General features: G+C 43.9%; 1 protein-coding gene across 9 annotated transcripts in view; it reads left to right on the plus strand.

Moving 5' to 3' along the window:
• The window catches only part of TMCC1 (transmembrane and coiled-coil domain family 1), a 134,389-nt gene that overhangs the window by 76,638 nt on the left and 33,210 nt on the right, over positions 1-24,541 (plus strand). The window contains exon 1 of one of the 9 annotated variants that reach the window (XM_055804102.1): positions 16,458-16,540. The exons of the other annotated variants lie outside the window; for them this stretch is intronic. Coding sequence (XP_055660077.1) covers positions 16,478-16,540 — 63 coding nt within the window. The 5' untranslated portion in view covers positions 16,458-16,477. Of the gene's footprint in view, positions 1-16,457; positions 16,541-24,541 lie in introns of those variants that run through there. 9 annotated transcript variants of the gene reach the window in all.

A 24,541-nucleotide genomic window follows, 5' to 3' on the forward strand; every position in this document is an offset into this window, starting at 1 on the left:
AAGTGCATTTATTTCTCACAACTGTAAACCCAGGTGAGGTGGAAGTTAAGTCGGAACACCAAGCTTGTGTTTTGAGGTTGAGGGGAGTGGAAGGAGGAGCATGAGACTTGTTGGTTTAAAGCCCATCTTTTGTTGTTGGCAGTTTTTCTCAATATTCCTGCAGTTCTTGCACCTTTTTTGTTTTTCTGTCTTTAAACCCATGGCCTTTGCTCACGCTGCTGTTGAGCAGGGCTGCTGAGCAAAGGCAGAAGTCGAGTGGGTGGGAATGGTTGTCAGCTTGGCTTTAGAGGCTGAATCCCGATAGGCCACCCTCCCAGGACAGCTTGTGGCAGGGCAGACTTCCCCTGACACAGGATCATCATAAACTTGTGAAGCTGCTACTAAGTAGATAGTTATTACCAATCCAGAGAATATACTAATGTAGACGATCTGTGTGTGTGACCTGAAAAACTGTGAGAGAAATACACAGTGTGGTGTCTCTTAGACTTAAGTATCCACCTCTGCTTTCCTTGAACGAGTATGCTACAGACAGCCAGGCTGATTAGCAATTAACAGACCATAATCCATGTGAAAATATGCCTGGTGAGTAAATCGGTGTCTCCTAAAAATAACTCTGTTTTTAAGGATAGATCTGTTACGAATAGATGGCGAACACAGTTGTCTGACTGCAGAGCAGTAAGCTATGAAGGAAATTCTCTCACTTCTCCTTCCCCAGAAGAATAGATCGTCTTGCCACCCAATGGTTTCCCAAAACACATAGGGTATGCTTGCTCAAGGCATAAAATAAAAGCCTCATCTTGATGCGTTTTTCCCAGCGGGCTCATTTGCGCCCCAGATCTCGCTGGGATCTGTTCTGCCTGTCATGCCCTGTGGATCTGCGCTTGGTGGAGAGGGGCAGGAGGAAAGCTTCTTCTCCTGGAATGATGGCCCTGCGCTCTGTCCCGCTGGCAAGGGACAGCCCAGACGCACTGTGACTTTGGGCCACTTTTCCAGTTGATGGGTCCTCCCACTTTTCTCTGGGCATGCCGACTGCCGTATGGCACCCCAAAGCTGTGCAGGGGCACTGGCTGGGTGACGGGTGTTACCTCTGGCTCACCTGGCACTGGGCAATGCCACAAGGCTTCTGTGACAGCTTCAGCAGAGCAGGTTTGGAATTCCTCTGCAGTTAGCTCCTTAACTTGTTACAAGGAGTCTGAGCAACCTCCGGTGGCAGGTTGCAGAGGAGACGACTGAGGTTACACCTTGTGCAGAGCTCTAGAAGAGGGAGGTGTAGAGTGTGGCATGCAACCCAGCGGTCATCCTTCTGGAAGAAAACATGAGGTGTTTTACTGCTCAAGACTGTGTTGGGGGTTGCTTGGTAGGTTTTTCTGTTTAAAATAAACTTCCAAGACTTTTGCCAGCAGATGTATTCTGCTTTTTGGTGGTGTTATTCTCCAGAAGACAACTCTCACCTCAGATGTGTTCCTGATGGGGTCAGCAGTGAATTATTTTTAGCAGAGTCGGTAGCTCCTCTGCAGTGCATTCATGCCTCGCTTGCCCAGAGCTACAGTTGCTTTCTCAAACATGCGTTCGGGGTTTCTGCCAAGACACCCAGGGTACTACTGCTTCATATTACAAGGTCCGGCTTTGTCAGGGCAGAATTCAGCCTGGTAGGGCTGGAGCTGGTCCCTGCTAACGTAACTCTGCAGTACAGCATGTTCGGCCGGCGGAGGGGTGCTGGGGTTAGACTGCATGCTTCCCTTGCTGCGCACCCAGCATGGAGGGCTCGCTGCCTGCCTCCGAAACCGTACGTTTTGTGGCTTTCTCCTTTCTTGGATGTCAGGGTTTAAGGGTTGCGAATGCAGCTGGTTTGCTTGGCAGAGACCTGAGTCACCAGTGAATGCCCAGGCTCAGCACTCTTGCTAGCTGCTGCTGGAGTTTGCTTTTTAAAAATCGGTCTGTGAGCTGCTGTGTATTGTGACGCCAGAGGGGTGAAATGAAGTGTCTTCTGTCCATCCCCTCGCAGGACTTGAGTTCGATTGCTTTTCTCTGCTCTTGCTCTGCAGTGAGCAATGTGTGTGGCCCAGCTTGGGCTCAATAGTAAAATATGGAAAACTGCTTGCTCTGCTGAGGTGCTGTTTGTCTTTTAAGCGTTTGGTCTGATCTTGCTGTGGGGGTAAAGATTTTGTGTTGGGAGATTTGCCAGGAATGCAAAGAATCTGCAGTTGGAATGGTTTAATGATTAGGAAAGGTTTCTAATAGAAATGATTTCTAATACCAGAAGCCCGTGTCTTTTGTACTTATGATTAAGGCTTCTCCAGTTACAGCAAGTGATTTCTTCCAGGGAGCTGTGCAGCCAGGCTGTCTGGCGATCGGCCTCCATGGAGCATTCTGGAATTTCTCCCAAACAGCACAGAATGTGGAGGATTTGTCAGAAGATGCCATGTGCAGGTTTAGTGAATGACAAGGAACGTGAACAGTGGAGGAAATGTGGCTGAGATCAACTTTTTATACCGTTTAGAGTCTCTCCAGCATTTAACAATTGTGTTTCATCAGGACAGTAAGGCAGCCTGAGGGAGCTCCCTGTTGTTCAAGAGGGACTGCGCTTTTCTGGAGGTCTGCCTGCCTGTCCTAGCCTTGCTAGAAATGCTCAGGGTGACAGGAGGGTTGAGTGCTTCGCTAGGAAAGCAGTGGCGAAGCCCACAGCAGTTCCCTTCCCGCCAGCTGGAGGAACTGTCATCGGCGCTGGGGTTGCTGGTGGCATTAGTGCTGGTTCTTGCGTCCCCATCAGCACTGGGGTGCCATGCCCCACGACCTTCCCACCCCACTCGTGGTGTGAGCGGGGGGCTAGGCAGGGCTGGGGGCTCCGGCCATGGGCCGTGCCATGGGGGTGGGAGAATGAGATGCTGTGTTCCGCCCGCGTGCGCTCATGCCCAGCAGACAGAGCGGCATTGTTGGGGCAAAGAAAAGTGAAAATACTAAAAGCATTCAAACTATTTTCATTCTGTTTGTGGAGCCTTTTTCTTTTGTGGAGCTCTGCTAAGCAGCCAGACCAGCCGTGCAGAGCCACTGGCAGAATTTAAAGGTGGGCTGAGAGCAGAGAGCAAATCTTGGCTTGTGTGGGTTTCGCTTTTTCTGCAACTTACAAGGAAGGGATTTTGTATTTTTATGAGACATTATCAAAGCCAGGCTAAGATGCCTGGAGAACTGGTACAAAAGATATGTGACGACTGATCTGTTTCAAAGGAGAACATATTTTTACGACAATCTGCTTTCAGCTTTTTTTGTGGTACATATTCCATTTCAATGACTAACACTTCAGGTTTTAAAACTTCAGCTTTCTTGTGTCATCAGTTTAGCTACAAGTATCTGGGTATTCAATGCCTCTCCAACAAAGCCAGGAAAGATCAGATCTCTGCTATTCATATTTCTACAGTGTAAGGAAATGTGGGTTAAAGGGGAGAGTTTTTGTAGCGGAAAGGACATTTTATGTGTGTTCTCATATCAGCTCTCAATGGAAAAAATAGAGCACTGCTAGATATTTCAAAAACTTTTTCGTAGGTCATTTGCAAGGAAGAATTACGTATTTGTTGTTGAAAACAATTTTGAGTTGTGAGGGTTTCTTTTTTTGTAAAACAGAATAGTGGGTGTTTGGTTTTTTCTGTGTTGTTTTCTTGTGGTTTTGGGGGGGTGTTTTTCTCTCACTTTTTTTTTTTTTTTTTTTTTTGACATTGCTTTGACATTCTACTTTCACCAAGGCCACCAAGAAGTATCAATGCAGGACAGTGACTTATTGTTCAGGATGATTTGTCATTGCTATTCAGGATGCTGCAGCTTCCTCACATTAACCCAGCTATTAAATTAGCAGGATATTATCAATTGGAAGCTTCATTGTTATAACTAACCCAAAGAAGATAGCTATTAAAATAGCCAGGGCAGACAGCAGTTCATTTTCTTTACAGAACTAGGGTCATATCCTGAACAACTTGCTAGTCAGATATCCTTGTACTGTGAAACACCTTAAGAGATGGTCATAAACCAAATGAAAATTGACATCTTAAAACCAAAGCACCACAGCAGTGGGAGGGCAGCAGGGGAAAGGGAAGTTCCAGAGACAGAAAGGCCCTAATAATAAGCACACCTTCGCAGTGCGCATGGACAATTGGGAGAAAAGAACTGAAATTGATATGAAGTGGAGTGTCTGGAGCATATGGCTTGGAGCGTCGGGAAGCAGAAGAGGATGCCTTTCAGAGAAGGGCTTGGGCCAGTGGGGCTGGGGTCAGGGTGAGGCAGCAGAAGCACTTGGGGTGTTTGTGGCGGCTCTGCTTCCCAGAGGCTGATGTCAGGCTGAGGATAGGCTCTCATATTCAGAACTGGGGTTTAGCAGATTGACAGAAGTAGTGCAGGATTTCAGAGGAGAAGCAGCATGCAGAGCAAGCTTTTGGAGGGAGCAAAACAGAGCTGAGGATGAAGCCTCTTGATGAGGACGTGATACGGTAGGTTCAAGGGGATATTTCCCATGCTTTTTGGCTGTAAGGCTGAAGGTAGAGGTGCTGTCAAGGTAAGAGACGCTAGGTAAGAGAGCTTCTGGAAGAAGAGCATTGTCTAAAAGAACAGATGTAGAAACAACACATTCATAAGGTGTCTGAATGCATAAAGCAGCACCAAAAGTCATTACTGGCAATGGATGTGATTTGGGAGACAAACCAACGAAAAAAAGGTTAAAGGCAGTGGTGTCTTTCTGAGCAGTCTGTAGTATTAAAAGATTTTTAACCAAATAAATTAAATGCAAAAGCAAATGCTTCCTGATTTATCAAGAACCCTATTCCAAAGATAACATTGATTTAGCCATTTCTTTGCCATCAGTAATGCATGTTTGGATTTAAGGTCATGTACACTAAAACATGTAGACCAGTATTTATTTGGAAAGGAAGAGGATGCTAATTTTCGGAAGATTGATGGAGAAGACAAGTATAACCTGAAAATATTCAAACAAGAATGCTCATTTCTGTGATAGCCAGCTGCCTCTATAGTTTGTGGGAAGGGACAGAATTTCCTGCCTTTTGTCAGTGAGTTGAGCTTGAACACATTTTGAGAGCATTTGGTCATTATGTGGTGCTCTGCCTAGATACATGGTATGGTATGATGTAATTTCATAAGCTTCTGGATAGGATCACCATGAGCAGAGATTATCAGAGCTTGTGACTTCTGGATTAATAGGTCAGTGAAGTTGTTCCAATTATTATTTTGTCCTTTAAAGAAAGGAATAAATAGGGCTTGTTGTGTGCCAGCCACAGACTTCGGCAGCCTCTTGCACATTGTGGACCCAGAGCGCGCACAGAAACGGAATCTTTATTTTGTTCAATATGTGCTCTGAAACCTGTGAGAACAACAACCTTTTCTTTTGTCTGAATTTATCCATGTAATCAGTGGCCCTCTTCATAGTTTGCATTCATGTCTTGCCTTGTATTCTGGAATAAAGGAGCCTTATCTAGAATGTATTCACATCTTATTTATGGCTCATGGGGAATCTGCTTTCCTCCACACTCAGTCTGTTGTGACATTATTAGTTCTAACTATGTAACTTAAGGTTTACTTCATAGATCATATGCAAATCTGATAGGTGAGCTTGCTGAATTTTATGCGCTGCTATCAGTGAGTTTCATCAGCTTTTCTGGGTTTAGGATTTTTGTAGTTGTGCAAGTTCCAAATATAGCTTCAAATTTTCAGTTATACTGTTACTTTTGTTTACTTTTCATGGCAGAAGAGCATTCAGAAGCAAACAGAAAGAAAAGAAAAACATACTGCTTTCCATAGGAAGTACAGCTGCAAACGACTGTGGACATGAAGCTCCTTTAGAAATCAAGAAGCATGTTCTGAGATTATTTTTCACTTTTGACCTGAGAGGAGAGCTATCAAATTCAATATATCCAAGCCATTTTAATGAATGTAGGACCTCAGATATATTACTGAGTTAACAAATTAGCCTACATCAGCTAAGCTGTAGTAACCCATCATGTCATGTGTGTATTGCACACTTAAAGCTCATTGTAAGGTCAGGACAAAACCTGCAATTTGGATCTACAGACTTTAGGTTCAGGCAACTGCATCCTGCCTCACAATTGCAGTGGCCAAGACAACTCGTATCTTCAAATACTGTGATTAACACACAGCTACTCAGTATGTCCGTATGGGCTCTTTGTTGACACCTTTAAGGAAGTTCAGTCACTGAGTCATAAAAACTAAACCACCAAGGCAGGTGTGATTTCAACCACAGCTCTTTGCCTTTCCAAATTGTTACTGGGAAAACAAGTGTTAAGACTAAAACAAAAGTTGTTTTTTTTCGGGGGAGGTGTATTCTGTATCAGTTAGACTTATGTTGGACACTGCAACGATGTTTGTGCCAGCAGTATTGAGAAATGAAACACCAAGCCTACTTGGAAATTTTCCATTTCATCACTATGCAGTTTTTAGGTTGCAGCTTTATTGGTAAACTTAATCCTTTGCGCAGACTGGGCATTTTGCCTTGATTGTGGTTTCTGCTAAACCAGAGCACAATGTTGCATAGTATGCTAAAAGTCTTTATTTCGTATTCTACCATGTCAGGAAGAAGGAAGATGGTTTTTTATATGCATATTTCTAACAGGTTAACCAATTCTTATTACAAAAAAAAGATGACTAAAACTGTTTAAAGACCATCACCCACTTACTAATCAGGTACATTCCATCTCAGCTGTGTTCAAGATTGAAACTGGACTCTGAATGCTCAAATTTTACATTTGGTGCCATTTGAGAAAAACCTTTTTTTTCTCCATTCCTTTAATGGGATTTAGTGCAGTTTTGCATGCCATTTGGATGGAAGTCTTCAAAGTTCCGTTCTACATTTGGAAGTGGAGCTTGAACAGTTGCTAACAAATTAGTGTAAAGTGGGGTTTTGGATCATCACATGAATAGCTGGAATAGACAAGCTCAGCAAAATTTTAAAGTCTATCCACACTAGGTGAATAAATATTGAGAAGTCCTTTTCTAAACAGACATCATTTTAACCATGTATGCCGATGTGGTCTAGGAGCAGTTTGGCAGGCAGCAATCAGATTTCTCTCATCGTTACTGTGGGAAAGTTGATTTGATGCAGCAGTAATCAGGAGAATGCCCTTGGAAAGTGTCCTTGATGCCGAACACCTCCCAAAGAATGATGTGCCTGTTCGTATCAGGTTTACTCTCCAGCCTACTCCTTGGAGCCATCTGCCGGCTAGTAACAACTCCAGCTACAGATTGTCCCTTGGTAGTATTTCGGTTCCGAGCTGCACCATCACAGCCTGCTGTGGTCTCCTCCTCAACATTCAGAGTGTGGTGGTGTGTGCTAAACTGGTTATAAAAAGCGGCATCAATGCAGGCACACCTGACAGCAGGGCTACAGAATGCAGTATTTGTGGACTAACCTTTCTCTCTTTCTCTCTCATTATTAAGTGCTAGCAGAAACATTTTGAATGCTTTTGGAACTGTGTGTGGGGAAAGAAAGGGCTGTTTTTCTTACAGTGATTGAAACTGGGGCAAGAAACTGCAGTTACAGGGAAAGCAAGTCCTATACAGAGCATCCTTCAAGTGAAACCTAAAAAAAGATAAATATAGTCAAAACTAACTTTGTCCCAGTGGGTGTGTACAGAGGAGGGGAACTCCAGGTCTATGCAGTGACTTTGAAGTCTGGGAGCTTAAATTAGAAGGTAAATGTTAATAATGCATTAGCTTGAAGTGCTTCTGGTCCAAATGGTACCTTATACTATTAGGTTATTGCAGCTTTTATAATCACACACAGCTTTGTAATTTGTGTATGCCAGCAAAAACATCAAGGTGGCTTTGGCCCTTGCCCATGGGCAGTAAGCATGGGAAAAGACTGCTGGTTTTCAGTTTTGGGGGTAAGTATGAATCAAGCCCAGATGTCTGTGATTAGGTCTTGCAGCTGGGCAGAAACTTGCTAATCACCACATAATTAACCAGAAAGCCTTATGCAAGATGCCTCCTATCACTGAGACTATTGATCCAGGAGTGGTGTTTGATTATTAACTCTTGCCTGGCTTTACAAAGTTCTAGTCGATAAAAGCAAATCCTGTGGCTTTGACTTTTCAGTAGTCCGTGTTCATTTTAAGGCTCTATGGTAGCAAGTTCTTTAACTTTTCCACCTGTTTACTTAAGCAAAATACTGTAAATCAATTAAACGTGTAGATATTCTTACATCCTGTTAGTATGCATCAGTAAATGTAGAGGATGTAAATCTCATTACTAAATGTTGCCCTTTCTAGGAGTTCTGTGGAAATTTAGCAAATGTATCAGTTCAGAGTTAACTATAACCACAGCTTCTGTATCTGGGCAAAACTTGAAAGTGAACATCCTGTTCTTTGAGAGCTCTTAAATATTTAATATCACATATTGCAGAAACAGATGCAAAGATTCAACTAAGGATTTAAATTTCAACTAAGGATTTAAATAAAACTATTCTGAAATTCCATTAGTTCCTCCTACTACTGGCCAAAGTCTGATTTCATGGTTCTTCATCTGCACCGAGACAGTGGAAGTCATCAATACCTCCTACAGAGAGAGAAACATCCTTGTTCAGCTTGAAGTGCTTATATGGTTGCCAGCAGCAGCAAAATGGGCACAAAACCTGGGCTGAAATGGCTTACCGGATCAGTAGTTGGCCTGCTGAGATCTTTACCGAAGGTGTAGTGCTTTACCAGCTGTGAAGAGAAAGAGCAGGTAATATAGCCCATTTTAAACCTTCGCAACGAACTGTCAGTGTGTTGTGTCATTTTATACTAAAGATCTTTTTTTCAGACAAATAAGACTTTAAAGTCAGTGGGTTTTAAGGGGGATCCTTCTTGCCCTGAAAGCAGTACTAGTAGCTTTTAAAAAAGTTAGGGAGAAACGTTTCCTTTCCTGATAGAGAGCATCTGTTTGGGGGACCAGAAGTTTTGTTGAGCACAACAAATGAGGTTCCTTTCTCTTTCCTGTTTTTCTTTCCTCTTCTGTATTTTATCAAGCTGATGTTTTCAGTGTGGCTAAGATCCCTTTGCTCCAAGTACAAGGAGAACTGTACTTGGAAAACTAGGACCTGCAGATAAGCAGTGATGGAACCCCAGTCGATGGTAGCCCTTGTGGAGGCTGTAAGACAGAAAAGCTTCAGTGTTCATCATTGTGTCATGCAGCACTTCCCAAACTGAGGTGAGTCACGTGCCTATTGCAACTTCCACTGTTAAGGATCCCATTTACCTTGACTTAGAAAAAGCCACAAAAGTGAACAATTTTTCAGGAATAAGCTCATGAAAAGGGAAGGAGGATGACACTTTTTGTTGATGGTGCCATACCAAAAGTAAGGTCTGCAGTGTTAGTAAGAGGTGCAGGGTAGTTCCCAATGATAGCCATGTTTCTAGGGAGCCTGTGTTGTGGTTAAGGAGTTAAACTGTTTGAGCATCTTCCTCCCTGCTCTCTGTTTAAACAGAGTCCTTTGGAGCTGAAGTGATCTTTAAATATGCCGTAAAGTAGGTGTTTGTACTCCTTGTGTAAAAATACCATAATTCTGGATTTATCTAGGGAGGATTTCCTTGTTTAGTTAGAAGAAAGCTGAGCCTGTTAAATTTCAAGCAGGTCAGGAGAATTACAAATTCTTTGGACTTTAGGAAGAATGTTTTCTTTCTGAAGTCCTGAAAATGAGTTGGCTGATGCCAGGTGCGCAGTCGCAGTTGAACTCTGGCAGCGTTTGCTGGTTTTGATGAGCCTTGTCTTTAGTCCCGGTGCTCTGTGCTTAGTTGCTGATACATCTTTAGTTGAACCAACAGAAAACCCACACTTTACAATATAGATTGTTAATTTGAAAACGATGACAATGTTTTCAATAATTTTACTACATTATAATTGCAAGTGAATAAAACTAATATATGCACTGTACAGTTCACATGTGTTCTGATAAATACTGGTACTATGTTTAGCTTGGGTATGAGAAAGTGTTTGTAATGTGCAACCACAGATTTAGTCAGGCACAAAAGGCACACGATGATGAAATTGATTTAACTTCAAAAGCTATCACTCCTGTGAGTAACAAGAGTTAAGAAAATGAAAAGATAACATACACATCTATGCATAAGCTGCTGGAGGTAATACTTGTTTAAAATGTGCTGGCTGCCAGGCAAGTCCTTCTGTCTTAAAGTTTTAATAAGCAATTGTTCCTTTGCTTTTCCCTTTCCTTCTCCTGTCTGCACTTAGTGTGCATGCTTCCCTTCCTTCATTATTATGCATATATACGTACATACTCACATCCCCTTGCTCATCTCCTTCTGGCCCTGCCTGCTGGTGATGACTAGGGAATTGTCGGGAGCTCACTGCGCATGGGGCAGTCATGTGTAGCGTTTCCCCTGGACTGTGCTTCCTCCGGTGTCCACCTTTTTGCCTGCAGTTACATCGGCTCTGTTACATCTGTGCAGCTGTGTAATACCCCTTCCCTTGGAGGGGAGGGCTGAGGCTGTATCATCTGTATGTAAATGGCTGATAAAGGCTTACATTTAGAAGAGATTCTATATTTGAAGTTTTAGTCTTGAAACTGTTGGGAGTGAGACAGTGACAGAAGCAGGTTCATCAGCTGGCTTTTTATAATTAACATTCAGGATTTGTGAGCTGTACACCTGCTCAGGTGCCCCCTTTGAGTACAGTCAGAGGTAGAAACTTTTTTCCTGATGTAACTAAGTTTTCCCCTTTTCATAAATACACTTGAAAGTGTGAAGAATTTCCAGATGTGTGAGAAGACCGAAGTTGTGTTGCAGGAGCCCTTGCACACCTGGAAGTGGATGAATTTTTCTTGGTCTAACCTCATTTTTACCTGAGACCTGTCTTACACGTGTAGTTTTGCTTGAGGGTTTTTGCCCTGCATTTGTGTCTGCATACAGAGCTGAAAGTGCCCATCACCTGTGAGAATCTTGTAGCCTGTTCTGACATTTGTGGTTGGTTTTGTCTGTATTTGATGCAGAAGAACAGATGAAATAATTTGGGCGTGAGAGAAGGCTGAGTCTTATTTCTCCCCCAGTCTTATTATGTTGGTTATGTGATGACTCTAGATGTCTAATATTTGTAATTTGATGTGCTGATACCAAGTGCTTGCACTTCACTGCCTTGTAATTTGGCTCATACCTCTTGCTTGGCTTTCTGGGTCTCCTTCTTAACCTGTCATCCTTCCCTTGGAGAACCTAATTCAGAAATTTCAAAGCACATCTTGATTTTGTGAGCCTTGCTTGTACCTAGAGAGTAAAAGGGGCTGATACTCCAGTTTACTCTCCTTTTGTTGAAGAGCTCTGTGCAAGCGCTAGGTTGGCCTCTTAGTGATCCTTCCTGAATCACTAAGAAGCAGGACCTGTACAAGTACAAAGCCTGTGTCTGAACAGGTATTCCAAACCCAAGATCTTAATTAATAACTGGTTTCAGTACAGGATTTAAAAAAAAAAAGTAAAAAACCACTATACATTTACTTTGCCACAGGTGACTGAAACTTCTGGTTTGCATTTGCTGAATTCAAGGCTCAGCATTTTATTTCTCAAAATGTTCCCTTCCGATTTTATGTAGTTTTGTATTAGGTGGGGTGATCCAGTTTCTGCTGCAGGAGAAGCCTGTGCCAGGATAAGCTCTGCTAAGGATGTGGTTTTAGCACTGGCACGCAGGGTTTGAGCACGTGCTTGCTCTTCCCACTTCCCTTGCTGTGTCTCGGTTATAGCTGGTATTCCAGTGTCTTTATGTGCGGTGGTCTCAAGAGTGAGGAATGGAGTTTTAAAAGTCTGAACCATAAAGCTTTAGAAACAGCAATGTCCCAAGCTTGGCAGAACAACGTTACATCATACGTTTCACATAAACTAGCAAACTGTGAATCTGATGTTTCTCTTAGATGTGCCCACTGCACTCTGGGCATTGGATCACTTGAAATACTCCGAGGGCACACGTGGGGTACCAGTGCTGAGCTGCTCAGTTCCAGCAACGAGCCGGTAAATACCTCATGCAGCCCTGCGGTGGGGTCTGGGGTGGCAGGGGCAGCCCTTCATGACACCCCCCCCCACCCCCCCCCACCCACCCCCCCCAGTCCCTGGCATCGGTCCAAGCCCTCTTGCTCCTTGTGCCTATTGAGGCCTTGGAGCCAAGTCGTGATGCGATGGTGCTGGCCCAGTTTTCTTCTGGTAATTATAGTCTGCCTTTTTAGACTCCTCTGGTGTTTCAGTTTCAGGGTTTTGTCTTCCTGTAACTGTTACTTTTCTGTCCTCGATTTCCCTGTTTTCACTGGTGCAGTACGCTGATCAGTCGCTGTCAGGAGCTTGCTAACGCTGGCTCCTCCTCAGCTCCTCAGTCGGTTGGATGTGCACCTTGGCTGTTCCTAAGGGGCATTTCACATGTGAAATACTCCAAAAGAGGGAGAGGGCGAGGGTGAGGAGGTCACCTTTTCTCCACAGCCTGGACGCCGCTTTAGGGAACAGCACAGTGAAGGAATGATCACAGTGCATTTCTTGATTTTTCCACCAGTTTCTGACTCTTGCTTCTTGTTTTGCATTACTTAATATTTGGCAGTATTCAGATTTCCCCAAGTATATGGATCTACCCCCTGACTTTTTTTTTTCTCCCAGACTCTTTGGTTTTAAGGGTTCTTGGAAAGAGTTCTCATCTTACTATAGGGAGGGGTCATGTGAGCATCTAAGCTGCGTAAGTTTTTAAGCTGCATCCAAGCTCATTTGCCTTCCCCCCCCCCATCCCTCCTCTCTTCAGTTTTACTAAGCAACTTCAGGAAGGAGATGCTGTAGAATGCAAGCAAACTGCCAGTCGCTGCACCTCCCTTGCTGCTGGTGCAGCTGGGGGCTTGCTGGTGGAGGCCCTGGAAGGTGCGGGGGAACCAGCCCAGTGACCCGCTGCGCGCGAGTGTGGGTGCTCAGTGCCCCCACCTCCTCCCTGCCGTTCTCGATGCTGTCCCGATGGATGAGGCTTTTTCTGTTCTCTGCTTGGACACCTGGGAACGTCTGTGTCCCCCCATGTTACTGAGGCTTGATCCTATTGCCTGGCTTCTGCTGTGCGAGTTGTTGTCTCCTGCTGCGCCAGCTTTGGAGAACTGAGACAAGGGCGTCAGTGCCATGGGAATCATTGCAGCAGTGAGACTTGCACAGGCTCGCTGCTGGGTTAGAACTTGCTAGAGTTGTTTGAGTTTTGTTTGCATGGAAGAGTAGCTGTCGGTGCTCTTTTTATGAAGCTTCTGTTTCTTTGTGGGCATAGAAATCTACTTTTAACAGCACAGCACATTAGTGCACTGTTGCTGCGCTTTGGGAGTGTAACAAAATTTACTGAAGAAAACATGCATTCCTCTTCAATGTGGAGTGAGACGGATTTCTCTTAATGGAGGTGGTATTCAGCCTGGTAGGTTGGTTTTGGTTTTATTGCTCTGTAAAGCTTGTGAAGGCTCTGTGATTATGTTGAGTAGACTAATGAGCATATTTTCATGTATTTTTGCAGGTTTGTTGCTCTGTTGTGGTGAAATGACCTATCTGAACAATAGTAGAATTCCTGTGACTCAAGCTGGGTTGTACCCAACATAAACTACTTCCTAAATAAAGCTAATGATGTTCTTTCTGCACAAGAAATTTCACCTCTCTTCCCTTTCACCTCTGCTAGATGGAATTTGCTATCATCAATAGATAAAAGGTCCAGTTTCTATATTCAGCCTGGACAGTTGTTTCTTGGGTCTTGGGTTTTTTTATCAGATTTCTCACCAGACTCTTGCAACAGGGTAGGTGCCTTTTGGCCCAGTTCTTGCTTCTAGTTGGTCTGGAGCACAGCTCCAGAAGTCAGAAGTTACCTGGCAGATGTGCAGTGAGATGCAGCCTTGTGCAATGAATGCAGCATGTTGTAAAACTTCCCTATGCCCTGGACTACTGGCTAATTTCATAGATTTTGCAGATATGAGGTGGGATCCTCATTTGGTATAGGTCAGTGAGTAATATCAACATGTCTTTTTAAAAGCCTTCTTTACAACAGCCTTGCTAGATTGAATTCTGTGTGCCATTTGTTAGAGCAGTGCTCTCATGATCAAAGAATCTCAATGTCTAATATTCCTGTAAGATAATCAATTTTTATAGACCCTTTCAGTGTTTAACCCTGAGTATAGCCATAGAGAAATGGTAAATGTCAGCTGAATTAGATTTCTTGTAATTTCTGTGTTTTGCAGTCATTTTCATAGCACTACATTGCAGTTTTGAATATATAGTAATATGGTAAGTTGTGTAGTTTTCATTTTCATTCATGTTCTGTGCATGTTTCTGCTTCATTTGTTGCAGTAGTGCTTCCTGGGTTCTCTTTTCCCCAACGCGCAGACCGGCTGAACAAGGAATGGCTTTGAGGCAACTTAGGTTGCAGCAATACTGTACAGACTGTGATGAGGAGTAGGCACTACTGATACAGCAGTGCTATACTTGTTGCTGCATGTTTGTGCTAGGCAAGATAACAGTAAACTCTCCACCGCTTCAGAACCCAGATGTGTACCAGCCACTGATGTGACATATCACAGTTTGGTGACTGCTTGCAGCCCAGTTGCAGAATTGCACCATGTACTGTTTTGAGAGCCGCCTTCCTTTTCCTTCATCCTTTGCCCTCCATGTCCTGTTCACTAATATCACAGGAATATGCACAAAAATGCTTTTGTAGATGTATCTTTTAATATCTCTACACCAACATGGCTTGTCCTCTGTATGAATCAGACCTTACTGCTCTTGTTCTATGAAGTATTTTCATTCTCAATGCCTGTTCTAAATGCCCCTTACAATATACTTGCTTTCTCTTCATAATGCTTTTCCAGGAATGCCATCTGACATACTAGTATGATTTTGGACAATGGGGTTTTTAGCTGTTTTTCCTCTGTGATTCCTACAGAACACATTTTTCAGGTTTTAATTCCTCTTCTTTCTCCAACACCACCACCCCCCCCCCCCATGAAAACTGAATTGTGCTCTCAGTAATACCTTCTTCCATGTTGGCCATGTTTTGAGTCAAGAGTTTTCTCCTCTGTTACATTGCTGAAATTTGTATTATATGAATTAACATTTCAGTGCAGAATTTCATCACATTACCTGTGCATTACTGCAGCTTAAGAGAATGATTTTTAAAAAACTCCAAACCTACCAAACCCAGCCATTGTGATGTCTGTCAGAGCCTCTAAGAGCCATCTGGCTCAAAGGGACAGACAAAAAGAAAAAAATGGAAAGTCATGTCCTTGTATCTGTGCTGGCTGCAAACATGCTCCATGGCTCACACAGTAGGACACTTCTACAAGCCTGCTTTCTTTCTGGTGGTTCCTGGTATTTGAGCCTTGGGAGCACCTTCCATACTCTGAATTAATGGTTGTGGAGATCTCGAACTTAGATTATATATGGCTTGGCCTTGTGATCTTCTGTCTCTGTCCTAGGTGAGTAATAATATATACATACAGGACATATATATATGTGTGTGTGTGTGTGTGTATATATATATGTATATATACACACAAACAGGAAATACCAGTGAGAGGGAGAAGAGCAAGGGGAGAAGCAGCCGTGAGATCAGGGTGGCTTTTTAAAAATGAGTCTGAAGGGAGCAGGGCTTGATGGTGTAAGGTGCTGTGGGTCAGAGCTGTCACAAACAGGTTGATGATGAGACTTTGCTTTACATCTTCTAAGCAGAATAGTAAAATACCTTATCCTTGACAAGGAGGTTGAGGGTAGTGGTTAAGAGGTGGCGAGGTTTCATCTTGCACCAGCGACAGCTGTGGTTTGAAACGCTGTTGCTGGCTCTGTTTTGTGATTGAGCCCTTCTGTGACAATAACTTTGTAATTAGTTTCAGACTTCAGGAGATCACATTAATCTTCTGGAAATTTTATTTAGTAATTATTAAATAGTGGTGTTTCAGTGGTGCTATGAATAGAACATATAGTCTGTAGGTGGATTTATGCCCTGCTGCACATCTTTGAATCGCCATTTTTAATTCCGCTTGATTCTTGCTACCAAGTCCGTAGTTCTGTGTATGCTGAGGAACGTGTAGGTCGCCTTGGATCTATTGATTTGCTCCTGATTTGGGTGTCTCTTACCCTGTACAACGTTTTCTTGGCCCAAAGGTGTGGTTTTAAAAATAGTGCCATGCGTTGAACACAGAACGGAAAGCCCTGTAGCTTTAAATCTCGCAGTCCTGGCCCTTTTCTGCGTCCGAAGCAGATACTCCCGGCTGAAGGAGGGGTGCATAGCCTGCCTGCGAGCTGAGCCGAACCGTGGGTTTGCATCAGCAGCGCGGGAGCTCTGCACGCAGCGATGCCTGCTCCGGCAGAGGCGCGCTGCTCGCCCCGCCCGCGCCCCGCGCCCAGCCCGCCGCCCCGGTCCGGCCCGCGCATGGCGCCGCTCGGCCGCGCCGGAGGTTGCCCCGGCAGGAGCCAGCGCCGGGGCCGGGGCTGCAGGTGGCCGCGCGGTGATGTTTATGTGGTGCTGCTGTACCTGTGTGTGCTGTGAAAGGGATTTCTGCGAGCCCGTGAAGGTGAGAAGATCGTGGAGCATCACTGCAGCAGCGTTAGTTGCCTTATTTGGCTGTTTTACTTAAATCTCCGTTAGAACCTGACCTCGTTTCGTGGCATCAGCCTTGGAAACGCTACGTTTTCCTCCAGGCACTGCTACTGCATTTCTGTGGTTGATTTTTTTATATAGCTTTCCTTCACTTCAGAAGCTGTGAAGTATGAAAAAGGCTCCTGTCTGAGTGAGTGTTGCAATCTATAAAAAAGATCAAACATGGTGTGCTCCTTTTTGCGAGTTTTCTGGTTTTATTGTTTTGGGGGTTGGCTTGTATGGTACATAATAAGAATGGACTAGTAAATGCAGCCCAGTGTCAGAGAGAGGTGTTTGGATCAGCAGCTTTTTAAAGAGACCTCTTGTTTTGCTGTTTTAGCTGTGCAAGATGTATTTTCAGTAGTAGTAAACAAACTGCAGAATCGTATTTTTCCTCCAGGTAAAAAAAGATTAAGAGCATACGGCTTTCTGTACAGTCGGTGACCTTCAGAAATGAGTAAGTACTTTTCTTAGGTTTCAGTTAGCTGTGTAGCTAGGCATTGCCCTTTCACAAGTCTGAGTTAACAGTAAGCTGTGTTTCCCCCCAACATTTATTAAATATTGAAGAGAGACAGTGAGGGGTTTGACACTTTGATCTCTGGTGCAAAATAGAAAATACTTTGAGCTGTTGCAGTTAGCTCTCCAGTGCGATGTGGCTCCAGTGTTTGGAGAAAAAAAAGAAATACGGGACCCAGGCGACTTTTGTTCCATTGCCTTTGCCATAGATGAATGTTTGCCTAGGATTTGTTATCATCTGCAGAAGACGTGGTTGAAAAATTGCATAGTGTTAACTGTGTTGTGTTTGAAGTGTGTATGTCTAATCATGTTTATTTAATAGACTCATTTCCCTTTGGGAAGGTTTGGCTCTTATGTACTGGGACATGTACTTTTTCTTGCTGCATTCGTCAGTCTTCATAATAAAAGTGACACACGGGTGGCTCTTGGGAACAGCTCTGTTGGAGGTGCAGAGTTGAAGTGGCACACACCACTGAGGTTGAGAGCAGTAAGAAAGGACAGGTTTGTTTGTATTCCACATTCCAGGTTGATAGATCTGTACACTTTGCATCTTGGCATGTGTAACAGCAGGCTAATATATCGCCTCTTGAGAGCTGGAGAGAGAAGTGGGATACCATGTTCGGTGCCCTCCTAGATCAGATATGGGCATTGTGCTGTCAGGATAGCCAGAGAAGTCCTTCACCTTCTGTTGTGGAGATGCTGCTGCAGTAAGATTTGTCTCTAGGTGGAGTTCTGGATGAGGCTTCTCGGTTTTCACAAGAATACTGAAAGCAACACAGTGATTTCAGTATTTGGTTAATTCAGTATTTCCTGTGGACTTCTAGACAAGTGCCCTGTTGCCTTACCCTGCTGGGTATTCATCATCCGTTGAACGCACCTTTCTCTTTGATGTCTCATTGCATAGTGTTTCCTTCTTCCACATTTCAGAAAGCACACATGCCATGTGTCTGCAGCTCTGGGGAGTGTGTGTGTGTTCTTGTGGTGTGGTGACTGCCCTTGCCTACATTGCTTCTCCTTGTCCTTGACAAGCTAAGTTTGCCACTTGGAGCAATCCCATGGATTTAGGTGGTGTTAATGTAGGAGCACCCTGCAGCACTTGGAGCTAAACAGCAAGCTATGTTTTAGCAGGAAAGGGATCTCTGAAGCCAGCTCTATTGCATAGCTTTCTGGCAAGTTAGTATTAGCAGATATACTATGTGTACTATATTAGAAAGGCTTTAAGTAAGGGAATAATTTGTCAAGAAATGGTATACAGGAATGGCAAAGAAGTATGTTCACAGGAAACGTGAATCCTGCTGTTCTGAAATACTTACCTTTTTGTATAAGCTGTTGATTGGATCAACCGTTTCCAGGATGAATTTTGGTTACAGTTACACTTTTGTGTTGTACCTTCAGAAAATACTACAACTAAAAATAAATTTAAAAAAGTGAAGTAAGTGTAGAAGTGCAGTTGCTGTGCTCATGTACAGGGGGCCCTTTAAACTAAATACTTGGAGATGACTTGCATGCTAAACTTCAACAGAGACACATCTCCTGGAAAAGGGGGGGAAAACCTTGCTCTTGCATGTGGCTGTTCTGTGCGGAGTGATCACCCAGAGACATTTGTTCTCCCAGACTCGACCCAGTTTGTGCCGTTGCTTTGCAAGTCAAATTTAACTTGCAGTCTGAAAATCAAACTGATCTTTACAAATGAATATGTAAGATGCAATAAATAATCTGTATTTATCAGCTAGCATATTGAAGCATAAATTCCCCCAACAAATTACTCTTTGGGAAGTGTTAACAACAGTTTTATCTCTAAGGTAATGAATTATGATTCAGACATACTGGGGAAAACAGAATGAGTTAAAAAATTTCCCAAAACAACAACAACAAAAAAAGAACCACAACCCCCCCCTGGCATTTTACATAGTCACTTTCTCATAAAAGCTTGTATAAACTTGTTTCCAAATCCACTCTGTCCTCCCAGTTCCTACACTTTGTTTTTGTTCAGCTTTACCTCATTTCCTATGCTTATTATTTTAACTTCTGGCCTGATTGGCAGTCGCCCCTTGATTAAAAATCTGCAGCTGCTAAAACAAACATCCATGAATGTTACTTTGGCTGCACCTTTTGCTGTATCATCCTTTTTCACTTCAAAAATCAAGTTTCTGCAAGCCCTTGTGTATAATTCAGTTCCTTCCTGTTTTTCCCACTCAGATTGTTGCAATCATTCCCTTGGACTTGCCTCACCCATAATGCTGGTGTTAACTGCCATGTATTCAGCCAGCACTGCTACTTTTCTTCTTGACTAGTCCGTAGCTTTGCAAAACCACTGCTGAATTGGACCAAGCCTTACTCTTCTGCATTCAAAAATATCTTGTCTCAAGATTTCAGAAGTTTGAGGTTAAGAAGGTAAGGTTTTTGGTGGCAATTGGATTTTTAAAAAGAATTAAAGGGGCTGTAGACATCATCTTCAGGGAGATGCTACACTCTGTTGTGTCAGTCCCCTTCTGTCTCTAGGGTGTAAATAAATGCTTGTGGGCAGAGCTGGTGCCTGGCCCTGCGTGTCTCCATCCTGTTTGAGAAAACAGCTTGTGTAACGTTCTTTGCCTGAGCCAGTGCTCTTGGCTGATGGGCAGTCAGGGATGCATGTGCATGGACCACAGGTGGGAAAGGTGTAGTCAGCTTTGTCGCTTCAGCTGCCACGTAACCAGTTAGTAAGCAATAGCATCTGCTTCCCAAGATGCGCAGTGCCCCAGGCAGGTAGGTTCAAACAGGGGTAATGTGTAGAGCCTGCCAAGCTCTGCCGTGCTGTGGGGAACGCTGGTGACCAGTGATTGTAGTGGGCTAACAAGCAACTTTCCTGAAGTTCCCCTGTGGAACAGGTTAAGTTGGCGGTGACAGATGCTGCATGCAATTCGTTCTTATAGAGCAAGTACAATGACATGTGGCAGCAGCATCTTCCACCATTTCCCCATCCCCACCTCAGCAACTGCTGAAGTTGAAGTACTGGGTGTCCTTTGGGGATTTCTGCCACTGACAGATATGACAAAAATACAGTTGGTTGCTTTATAGCTAAACTATGTTTCTGACACTAGAAGCAGCATATGATGAAGTCACATTGCCGTTTTGTATTGCTAGGTGACGAGGCCATGGGAGAGTCGTGCTGCAGCTGGCTTGACCAGATGTTGAGTTGTGGGTGAGGGTTTGTATGCATACCTCAGGCCATAGCTTGATGTTTCTTTTGGCAGTTGCGCCAACTTAAGCAGTCCCAGGTCACTTTTCCCTTCTGCAGTATTGCTGCAGTCCCACCAGCACACAGTGCGTTGGAGCCTTATGGTTAACAAGGTTTGGGAATGTATTAAAGAGTAAAAATGTCTCTAAGTTCCTTATTGCTGGGTTGGTCCCCAAGTAAGCTTGCACCTTGACCCTGTGGGGAGTTGCTATTCTCTCTGCCTGCTGTGGCAACATAATGTCAGGCGGGGAACTGCTGAACTCAGCACCCCACCAAAGGAAGGGAATGCTAAATCATGTACAAGTCTTGAGCATATTGTAAAACATTGCTCTGTTGTGGTTGCCAACTATCCCTTCTGCCCCATGTTAGGTACCTGCCATCTCTTCCCTTTCTGCAGAGTGAGGACATGCTGGCCATGCGGGAGTGCTGGGAACCACATGCGTGGCTCTGGGTTGGCAGAATGCACACATACTGTAGTATAATCATCGCTCGAGATAGTTTAACTACTGTGAGTAAGGTATAAAGCCATTTCCTCTTGGTGCTACCAGTGGTGGTTCCCTGCTCTAGCTGTTACCTTAGGCAGGCAAAGGGATTGTATTGGAATTTTTTCTTGTAATTTTATCAGGGTTATTTTTATGTTTCTTTTCTCTCAGTGTTTTTCTTCTATAACCATAATGATCTTCCCGCCATTATGAGGGTTAATTGCCCACAGGCAAATGCTGTTTATCTCTTTTAGAAACCCCAGTTATAATCTAACCGATGACCTGTACTATAAAAAACACACAGCAAGACTTCCTTGAGCTGTCCATCTGTTTGCATGCTTTCCTTAGCCAGTTTTGGTTTTGATTTGGATTGAGGAGTATAATAGGGATGGCTCAAAGCAGTTGCTGGCAGGGATGGCCAGCAGATGCTGTGGGTACGTAGATGGAAGCCTGTTAAAAGGCAAAAGCTGCTGTAGTTTTTGAAGATTCAGTTGGCCAATAAAAGATTGCAGGATAACTGCACAGTGTGTCGTGAGGAATTACTAGACCTGTGCTTTGGTTTTTTCTTTTGTAAATTCTTGGCAGTAAAGCCAAGGCAGATGTTGTGTAGCTCAGGAGCATGTATGCACACTGGGCGCTTGCTGAGGGAAGGTGGATTCTTGAATCCACACGTGAGTGGACAGTTGTGTTTCTAGGGATGGTTCAGTGCAGCAGCATTTGGATCTTCTGTCTGTATTTAATTGAGGTGAATGAACAGAAATCTCCTGCCCTACATATGCTACTACACAGGATTTGCAATGATATAAACCTGCAATTCGAAATAAATAGTGAACCAAATAGCTGGTAGCATCAGCTGTGTGGCGGGGTGGCAGCAGACAGATGAGAAGGGTTAGAGGTCCAAGTTTCTGTTACAGACACACCCACAAATGTAGTATGTGGATGTGGAACCTCTGTCCTTCCAGCTACTCAAAAACCACCTGGACACGGTCCTGGGCAGCTGGCTCTGGGTGGTCCTACTGAGCTGGGGTGTGTGTGTGTGTGTGTCATCGGACCAGATGACCTTCAGAGGCCCCTTTCTGACCTTACCCTGCCCCTGATTCTGTAACATCCTTTAAGAAGCTCTCTCAGCTGTAGGTCATAAACAGCTTATTGCATCACCCAGGTGGACCAGGCAGAGTCAGTTGTATTACTTTTTCTGTTTACTTTGGGACCAACAATGAATTTTGCAGTACGTTGTGTCATTACCGGACCCAGCAGGGACATGACATGCTGCTTGCTCAGGGACAGTATGATTGATGTCACCTTGACTCAGATGTTCAGAGAGTCATGTGCTGCAGGTGTCGTGCAGGGAGGTGACTTCTAGCTGTCGACTGCATTTAATTGTATACATTGAAATGTATTATTCACATGTATTCATAGCAGTTCATGATGTTTAAATATCTCTTCATTGCACTTCACAGGGATTCTGTGCGTGGCTTTGTACAAACATGCATTTAGATTATTTAATGCAGATTTATGATGATACTGAGGCCTAACGGCCTTAGTACACTTTTTGCACTGTACACATACCAAAGTAGAGAGAAATGAGGAAAAATGCAGGGTCAAATAAGAATTTGCAGTGCAATTACAGGACACTGAAGTTAACAGCCCTCTCCCTGTATGAAGAGCTGTGATTTTTGTACAGCTATGGGCTGTCAGGCTCTTGGTTTCATACCTCTTCAAAAGACAGCTCTTCTTGAAGTACAGGACTTGTGCAACAAATGTGAATTTGGGGTTGTAATTCAGTGGAATCTGCAGCAGCATCCAGAAGATTGAATCTCCTTCATGGGACACATGGTTTGTTGAACAGGTTTGTATGCTGGTATTTGTCACCCCTGCATGAAAGCAGTAAAAGGTATTCTTTTTAAACCTCCTTTGGCTCCTCAAATAGTAAATATCGCCAAGAACATTTTACGATGGAAACATGAAAATTGAAGCTAAATTTGAGAATCATGCATTTTAAGTAATCTCAAGCCCCCTTTTCTATGGGTATCTTCCTGCTCACAAGATTTGTTGAATCTGAAGGGACTTGTATGTCAAGGACATACTTTCCCTAAATCTTCTACTTAGTGCAGTTTGTCATCTTTTTGCTTTTAGAGGGAAAAGTAATATACATTATTCCATGTTGACAGATACACAGGAATGTAAGTCCATTGGGAACATGAGAATTTACCAAGGACCATTCACCCAGCTATCGCTTGTAGCGAAGTAGCAAGTAAAAAACCCTCCTTTTCCCTGGCATTTGGTATCTCCAGCAGCAGCAGACCATAAGCAACCGAACAAGTAGAATATTTTCCAAAATAATTCCGATCCTATCTTTATAGTAGTACTATCCATTTTCAAAACCCACTGTTTTGTGGGGGGTTGGTGGTTTTTTTTAGAATTTTTCTGCAAAAAAACTTTCTCAAGCACTTTTATTTTTCACTGGTTTTTTGTTTGCATCAATTTGCAGTGGGTTCCCCCCCTAAAAATTTCATACGAAGATACCTTAAAATAATTTGTCAGTTTGGATTTCAGAGCCACCGCTCAGCAGACGGCAGCAGGAAATGAATAATTCTATATCCAGCTGAAACCGCTGAGTTAATAGTTCCAATAAATAAAGGCTGTGCTCTGGGAATACAAGGAGCAAGCAGTCAGGCCCTTGCTTCTCGCCTGGGATCGGAGAGGGCAATCCACGTACCCCGGTGTCACCAGGGTGTGCCAGTGGGCAGGAGGGGCTCCACAGGGCACTGGGCCAGTGGTCCCAGCCCCGCGGGGTGCCACAGAGCAGGGTGCTCGCCTGCGGGTGATGCAGCTCTGCAGACCTGGTCGGACACAAAAGATGCTCTTTTTTTTCCCCTCCCCTCTAATTTTTATTCACCCATAAGATGTTAATTAGAGATCTCATTTACTAATGAACTAACTGTCTTGGAAATGTTGAAGACTGCAGGTCTGTGCTCCGGCAGGCGCCTGGGGCAGGGGACCACGTACCTGCCCGGCGCCGCAGCCGCCATGTGGGCGCTGACGCTAACGGAGTGAATAGGAAGCCTGGCACTGAGGGCTTTCTGTGAGTCTCCTAGAGTTTTCTGCTTGTGTCACTCTGCTGCCTTCAGCACAGCGGGGAGAAGGCAACAAAGCAACTTCTGAATTTTTTTGTGATTAGTTTTCCCTGCTGCGTGGGGTGCTCAGTCACCAGGAAGCTGATTAATCCGGGTGTCTTAGGGACTGTGAGCTCCCTTCCAGGGCTGCTTTCTGCAGTTGTCATTCTCAGCTCCCCTGTCTCACCTTGCCCTATATATTTTTATTCCAAGTAACATGACGCTTTTCAGTCACATTTTTAAAGCTCCAGATAAAGGAGGAGGAAGCAAGAGCTGAGCAATCTTCTTACAGCAGGCTTGCTCTGAATTCTGCTGTTTGCTTAAGCCAGCTGCCCTGCTTGTTTAGAAAAACCGATCTGTCTTCCTGGTGAATGACTGTGGTATGGGCATTTACTGAAGTCACTGTAAAAGAAGGGTGAAACACCTTTAAAGGAACTGTGGTTCTTCAGCAATGCCAAAAGGCAAAATTACAGGTTCTTTTGGGGGCTGTGTGTTGAGTATAGATACATAGAAAAACTTTTACAAGAGGGAAAGCCTGAGTGTGTTGAAAGTGCTAGGAATTTGATAAGATCTTGAGGGGGGAGAAAGCATAAGGTCCTCACAAG

This window comes from Falco peregrinus, chromosome 5 (assembly GCF_023634155.1).
Source record: "Falco peregrinus isolate bFalPer1 chromosome 5, bFalPer1.pri, whole genome shotgun sequence".
Classification (NCBI taxonomy): domain Eukaryota; kingdom Metazoa; phylum Chordata; class Aves; order Falconiformes; family Falconidae; genus Falco; species Falco peregrinus.